Raw genomic sequence first — 7,482 nt, forward strand, 5'->3', positions numbered from 1 at the left:
TCCAAAGTATATTTAAACATATTTCCCCCCCTTTTTTGCACTGCTCTTCTTAAAGTGTGCTTTTCTCTAGAGGGAATTCAACTGATGATAATGCTGAGCTCGCAGCTGGCAGTATGTAGATCAGAAGGATAGAGGGGGACAGGCAACTGTTGTGTTAAAAAAATAAAAATTAAAATCCATTCATAAATGTGCTTTTAAAATCATAAAGAGAAGCTTCCTTTTCTCACTATCAAATTTATGTGAATACCTGGTCTGAACCTGCCTTAATTTTCTCAGTCTAGGACTTTAAAATAGATAATTCTCTCCCCCTCTTGTTCACTTAATCTTGCAGTGTTTCCATGTTTAGTTTATTTTATTTCATGGTCATTGATCGTAGCATTTCAAACACCCCTGCAAAGGGCTAGTCATCCTTCTGTCCCCTCAGATCTGTGAGCACTTTTTCATTTAATGAAGAGAGGAAGGAAAAAAAAAAGATGCACAGAGAAAGAGTGGCTTTTTTTCAGAAGGAACAAAAGGAAAGGGAGAAAGTAGAATATCTTGGTTTGGTTTGGTTTTTTAATTGAAAGTTCTGTAGTATTCTTGTAATACTCAGGTTTTGAACCTATTCTGTGAAATTCTGCCTCTTTGTGACTGTTCCTTTGTATTTTCTTCCTTCCTGTAAATTTTTGTTTTTCATTTGCTGCTTTTCTGGTAATTAGAGGAGTGGTTCAATCAAGGTGAGTCTTTGCAATACTTTCTTTTCATCATCACCATAACATGCTTTGTTCAGCTTTTACATGCAAGGCTGAGAGCTGAGATCAAGGTCTTGGTTCATTCACTGCCTCCTCTGCTCTCCCAGTGCATCCTCCTGTTCATTTCAGTAGGCATGGAAATCCTCTAATTGAGTGAGCATTTGCAGTTCGGTATAGAAAAGACAAGGTTTTATTCATTCCTGGTGTAAGTGCAGTAGGGGAATTGATTTGCAACTGGCCTGACAACCCCATGAGAGAGGGAACACCTAAGTGTGCAAGTTGCCTCACCAACACTGTCATACCAAAGTACAGCTTTGCTAGCTGGTCTGGGTAGCAGTAGCCGTGAAGACTCAGCAGCTTGGATGTGTATTCTCAGGGATCCCTGGTATTTTGTCTGCTTGGGTACGTTTGCCTGGGCTGCTGCATCTTTATTACTGGCACTCAGACTAGCTAGATGAAGCTACCCCCAGTAAATGCCTCGGGGGATATGCCCTTTAGTTCCTCACCCCAGCACAATAAGTAAAATTGCAATTGGAATACACAAGGCTGAGGCTAAAGCTTGCCTCCCTCGCTTCTTGGCTGGGAAGTTGTTAGGCTATGAGTGCCCTGGAGACTTCCACTGTGTTACTGAGACTGATTCGGGGGTAAAGGCAGGGTCATTTTCAGTTTGTGACGCTTGCTTCAGATCAGTGGGTTCTGGAGAGTTGAGCCAAAGGAGAAATTGGCGGGGGGGACACCCTAATTGCTCCACCCAACAAATGGTGCTCAGTAGTGTTCTGTGAGACACTGCTTACAGACTATGACTGGTGAGCCTGCGGAGGATGGGCACGTTGGCAAGACGGAGCTCAGCCCTTGCTTTCTGTCACTCTGCTACACTCCAGTTCAATTAGTGTATTAACAAGCACAGTATTGACTGTTGGGGGGGGGGGTGTTACGAAGAATCTCTTTCCCGTCAACTTTTTTTTTAAACCAGAAAGAAAACATTTGGGAACTAATCCTTCAGCAAAAATGGTCTGGCTGAATAGCTGTTTTGATTATCCAGTAAAGCAAAATGATATTTGAGGAAGATCAACAACAACATTAGTGGTTAATAACGCTGGGTCACACTTCAAAGTCCATACTGAGTTTCTGACAGATTGAAAATGCCGAAGGTCATGTTTTGGTTGTTTCTTACATAATGAAAAGTAGTGGGGTGGGAGAGGGAAAGAATTTTAATCCCACTGTTTCAGAGACTGTAAATTGCATCTTGCACAAGCAAGTCTCATGTCAGGCAGTTTTCCCAAACCAGAGTGCTGTGCCAATTCCTACAGCCAGGTCTCGTAAAACAGACCTGTCAGCAGGCATGTTCAAAGCTGTTTGTCTCTTGGCAAAGTTTGGATCTATGCTTCTGATCCAACAGTATCGTCTTTTCTCTGGCATACCTCGGGCTGGAAAACTTAGAGATCAGGGAGATGCATAGAAGGGCAGAAATTGAAATGTACAAAAACAGGATCTTAAACTTCTCTTCTACGGCTAGTGTGGTCATTTCAGCATCCCTGTGCACTAGCATTACTGACAGGCTTGAGTGACAGAGGGGGGCATTCAGCTACAGAAGCTGGCAGTGAAGCTGGTTTTCTCATGGTATCAGTCAGGCCAGGGGATGGCTGAGAGGTTTGTAATTGGTAGGCTCTTGAACTTGCTAAATTGGTCACCTTTTTAGAAACTCCAAACCAATATTTGTGAGTACTGTGAAAATCAAATGGGAAAAATACCAGCTGGGCTGCAGATTGAAACCTTTGCCCTCTAGATGGATTTATTTTGAAGTCTTCTTACAGCTTGGTCACCTTCTCTCTATAGGAAAGCCCTGGAAAACGTAGGTGCTTCTGGTATTTCTGAACCTGGCCCTTGCTCAATTTGATTAAGCGAGTAATTTGTAGAGTTGAAATCCCCTTGGTCAGAGCTCTGTGTTCTGAATTGCTTCTGTTCGTAAACAGCTGGCAGCTTCTGGTTTGAACAGACGTGGTTTTGCCTGCGAGGTGGGTTAGTTCCTCGGGGGGCTGAGAGACAAACTAGGAAAGGCTTCATAGAAGACAGCCAGTATTTGCAGTTTGGCCCAGAAATTGAGAGACAGCAACTGAAGATCACAGAGCACAGGTGGAGTGTGCTGTCTGAATGAAAGATGGTTTAGTAAATAGGCAGCTGCTTCTGCATTGCCAGCTCAAAAGATGTAGCAGCCAACACTGCTCTCCTGGACAATCTCTTCCTTAAAAAGTTGTGCACAAATACACACTGCTTACTAAACAGTGCACTAGAAAGAAGGGAGCTCTTACTGTGCCATCTCAGTTCTGCAGGACTAACAGAAGTACCAAACCCCAACCTTTAAATTATAGAGAGAACTTCTGAAATGAGTAGTTGGGTTGAATAAGGTCTGGCTCTCTGAGTAAATGTTCTGAGGTTTAAACTAGCTAATGCCAGAGACATGAAATTCGGGGTCATGTAAAAAAAACAGTTTGTCCTACTTGTAGATAAGATGGAGTCACATTTTTTGGTCTGCCTTAAGTCTGTAATCTTTCCTAAACACTGACTTCCTTCCTTCAATGCTCCCCCCCCCCCCCCCCCCCTTTTCCTTTCCTCTGCTCTAAGGGTCAACAAGGGTTTGCAGCCAGTAACTGGGTTCAGCTGCCATTATGAAATGTAACGTCCTTTGGTGATGCACAGCATTTTTTCTTTCTGGTATTTGATTCCCCAAGCAACATGTTTCGGGTGCTTTCATGGAGCGAAAGCCTGGTGGAGGGCTGCAAAGTTCAGCTAATTCCTGTCCCTTCCTTTAGAAAAGATAACTTTCAAAGGAGTGGTATGGTACCTGGCTGCATGACCTTTTGGCAGCTTGGATGGGCTTTTTTGTACTCTATATAATTAAGCAAATCACTTCAGATGAACAGAATTTCTCGATGCATGTTTTGTTTTGCACAGTAGTTAAAGTTGGCTGGTATTCTGTGTTGGCATTTCAAAACAAAAGTGTGATATTTCCGAAGAAAGGGAGGGGATGGAATACTGTCTTGAGGTTTGGGGTTTTTTTTTTCCTCTTGATGTTATTTCTAAATATTCATATTGGTATCTAAAAGCTCTATTTCTTCTCCGTATAGTACTACATAAGTTTATCCTTTTGTCAAGAGGAAAAGTGGAGTGGCCCATTGAATTCACTTTGCAGAAGCTGTACCAGCTGCCTGCTATAACAAGGCAGGGATTGGCCTTTCCCATTTCGTGACCTATTCCCAGTCAAGAGTCAGACTAATCTCCACGTTACATTTTTAAGAACCATTTTCCTGTTTGCTTTTAAGCATCCTGACTGGTGGAGCTTTCAGCCCTTCCTGTAAAACTCCATTAGCAGCCTGGTAGAGTCCCTGTTCAGAAGCTGCCTCTGCCAGCTTAAATTGTGTTCTGAATTCATCCCATCGCACCTGCCTCCCCTGCTCTTGAGGGAGAGGGACTAAATAACTTGATTTTCCCTCTGAAAATAATTTGGGAAAACTAGATTGTACACTGCTGTCCTCAGAAGCCATGCAGATTCCTGCACTTCAAAATCTCTCTCTCTCTCTCTCTCTGCTGTCAGTACTTCTCTGATGGCAAGGTGCCTGCTTATCCCACAGCACCCATGGGCTTACCCAATGCAGTGTCTCGCCCTGGGGGGTCAGGAGGGGATGAAAATTAACCCTTCCCTCCGCAGCTGTTTACATAACCTTTAATTCCCAACCTAACTAAAACTAAAGTCCAGGTTTTGTTCTGCTTTTTCTGAAGGATTGTATAAATAAAAGCTAATGTAATGGTTTGAAACTGTCTCTTAGCAAAAGCATGGAATTGTTCCCATTAGTTGCTAATAAATAGTCAAAATGGCACTTTATTGATTGAAGGGCAATTCAAGGTTAAGTTGCTGGCTGCTGTCTGTACAATATATTAAATCTAGACCTTCCTGCCTGATAGTCACAATGAGAATAGAGGCTGCAAAACAAGCCTGCTATATATTGCTTTGCTGCTCAGTTTCTGCTTCAGTTAAGCTTCAGATCAAAATTCCTCTGTGAAAATAACAAGTAAATACTGGGCTTCTGAGGCAGGGGCGTAGCTTTGCCAAGAAGGGAAATGGCACAATTTTCCATGATTTTAAGCACTCTTAAGACCCACTGAAATGCTAGTGCTAAGCATGTTTGTGGATCAGTCTGAAAGTAGCGGGGATTTTTGTCCCTAAGTTGCTCATGCTAAAACCACAGCTATGCAGCTGGATTGCAAGTCAGATATGTACAAATACAGGTAATAGTCTGTGATTTATATTCTGAGTCTGTATCTTCTCTCATCTTGTAGATGCACATGACAGTAACTTACCTGTCAGTATGCTGTCAGTCTTTTCCATCTGTTGTCTTATTTTTTTGCACAGGAAAGAAGAATGGAGATTTGGACAGGAATTTTGATACACTTGATTTGCCCAAGCGGTCTGAAGCAGCAAAAGGTAATGCTAATGTGTTTGCTTTTGGAAATAGCAAGTAGCCTGGGAGTTGGAGGCTCTTAAAGGAACTTGAGATGTGAGCATATAATAGAAAATAGAAGAAATAATAGATGTGTCGGTGCTCGTTGTTACCTACTATTCAATACTGGATACAACCAGCATTTATATAAAGCTGCTAAATGGGTGGAATCCTGTAGAAGCCCATCTGATTTGGTGTTAGGTGATTGTAACTCCACAGAGGGGTGAGTGTATGCTCTCTTCCTTTACAACTCCATTTGCAAATTGCCTGCACTAGACGTGCATGTAAGGAGTTATGAAATGCATTAGGTGAGTGTACTTATCACTAAACTTTTCCCTTCCCTGGCATCTCTGTATTTCTTCGGTGTTCTGACGAATTGGAGAGTGAGGGCAGGGAATGAGTTCAATTTTTTGTCTTTACTGATAGTCAGTCTTCTCCTGGATACAGTATTCCTCCCTGTCTATAGTGAGTAGACTTGCAGTTTTCCAAAATCGGGAGGTTCACAGAAAAATTCTTCTGCATTGTACTTTTGTATTTCAGCTCTGGCAGAGGTGAAATCTTTCACAAACAATCTGCATTCCCTTTCTTCATGCATGGTGCTCTTTTTAATTGGAGATTAGGAGGTGATTTGGGATCTCGTCAGATTTCTTACAGCATTGGATAGTGTTTTGAGATTTGCACAGGTTTTATAGAATCATAGAATAGTTTGGGTTGGAAGGGACCTCTAAAGGTCATCTAGTCCAACCCCCCTGCCGTGGGCAGGGACATCTTCAACTAGATCAGGTTGCTCAGGTTTTCATTTGAAGTGTGTTCAATGTCATTGCAAAGATTCAGCCGTTGTCAGGGCAACTGCTGCGGTGCCACCCTGTCAACCCAGCCTTGCAGGAAAAGCTCTCCCGTCGCACCCTCACCTTAATGATCTGTGAATACCCAGAACTGAGTATTCTTCAGAAGGAAAATCTTACTCTTCCTGCATCACTTGTACAATTTCAGAGTATAGAGAGACAGTGTGATTCAATGGAGAGATCCTTGGGCTTGAGATACCTGAATTACGCTACTTTAGTGACCTTGATCGAATAAACGAATTTGTCCTTCAATTTCCCTACTGTAAACTGGGGGCAGCAACAGAGGCCATATCTAACATCCTTAGAGATGTACTGATAGTCGGTAACGGTATAGTAATTGCACATGTAAAGTGCCACACTCTCATGTAAGTTCATGGGCAGTGAAGCTCTGAGTGACGATATGCAAACTAATGCTGATATATAGATGGATCTAATCTATTTACAGACACCCTTTACAATGGGTACAGTTTCTAGACAAATGACTAAACATTAATTTCCATTTGGTGCATTATTGCACAAGATACTCATGCACCTCTGAGGAGGTGCAATGCCATCCTATTCGGAAAGCTGCAGGAAACCTCTCTTAACTAACCTTCACTTTAATGCCATCAGTTCAGGGCTGGGCATTGGTTACGTTGCAGAGCAAGGAGAATTCTTAAGGATGCAGAAAAAGAAAGGAACGCAAAATATAGCAAGGGCTTCAGCACTTCCATTCCTTTCCAAATGTGATGGGAATGTAGATGCCACTAAAGGGAAAAGATGGAAATCAAGGATTTCTGCAAAGAAATGGATCTTGCATAACTTTCTTTAAGATAAAAATCTTTCATATGGCTCTGCTAATGGTAGAGTAGCATATCTGATGGGAGACATATCTGTCTCTCTGAGCTTACACAGCTCGTTATCATATTCAATTGCTAGAAATCACACACTCTTGAAGAGGTTTTGTTTGATAATTTCAAGATACCCCCATTTAATCTCCAGAGAACAGATTTTAGTCCGATGTGGTGGCTTGACCCTGGCTGGATGCCAGGTGCCCACCAGAGCTGCTCTGTCACTCCCCTCCTCAGCTGGACAGGGGAGAGAAAAAAAATATAACAAAAGGCTCGTGGGTCGAGATAAGGACAGGGAGGATCATTCACCAATTATTGTCACAGGCAAAACAGACTTGACTTGGGGAATATTAATTTAATTTATTACCAATCAAATCAGAGTAGGATAATGAGAAATAAAAACTAAATCTTAAAACACCTTCCCCCCACCCCTCCCTTCTTCCCAGGCTCAACTTCACTCCCGATTTTCTCTACCTCCTCCCGCCCAGCAGTGCAGGGGGACAGAGAATGGGGGTTGCGGTCAGTCCATCACACGTTGTCTCTGCTGCTCCTTCCTCCTCAGGGGGAGGACTCCTCACAC

The 7,482-nt window shown here is 42.6% G+C and overlaps 1 protein-coding gene across 1 annotated transcript in view; it reads left to right on the forward strand.

Moving 5' to 3' along the window:
• ARVCF (armadillo repeat gene deleted in velocardiofacial syndrome) overlaps positions 1–7,482 on the forward strand; it is a 293,335-nt gene that overhangs the window by 244,682 nt on the left and 41,171 nt on the right. Inside the window, 2 exon segments of the mRNA XM_009318531.1 lie at positions 699–716; positions 5,140–5,211. Of these exon segments, the coding sequence (XP_009316806.1) occupies positions 699–716; positions 5,140–5,211 (90 nt within the window).

The sequence above is a fragment of the Pygoscelis adeliae genome, unplaced genomic scaffold, assembly GCF_000699105.1.
Source record: "Pygoscelis adeliae isolate BGI_AS28 unplaced genomic scaffold, ASM69910v1 Scaffold410, whole genome shotgun sequence".
NCBI classification, from domain to species: domain Eukaryota; kingdom Metazoa; phylum Chordata; class Aves; order Sphenisciformes; family Spheniscidae; genus Pygoscelis; species Pygoscelis adeliae.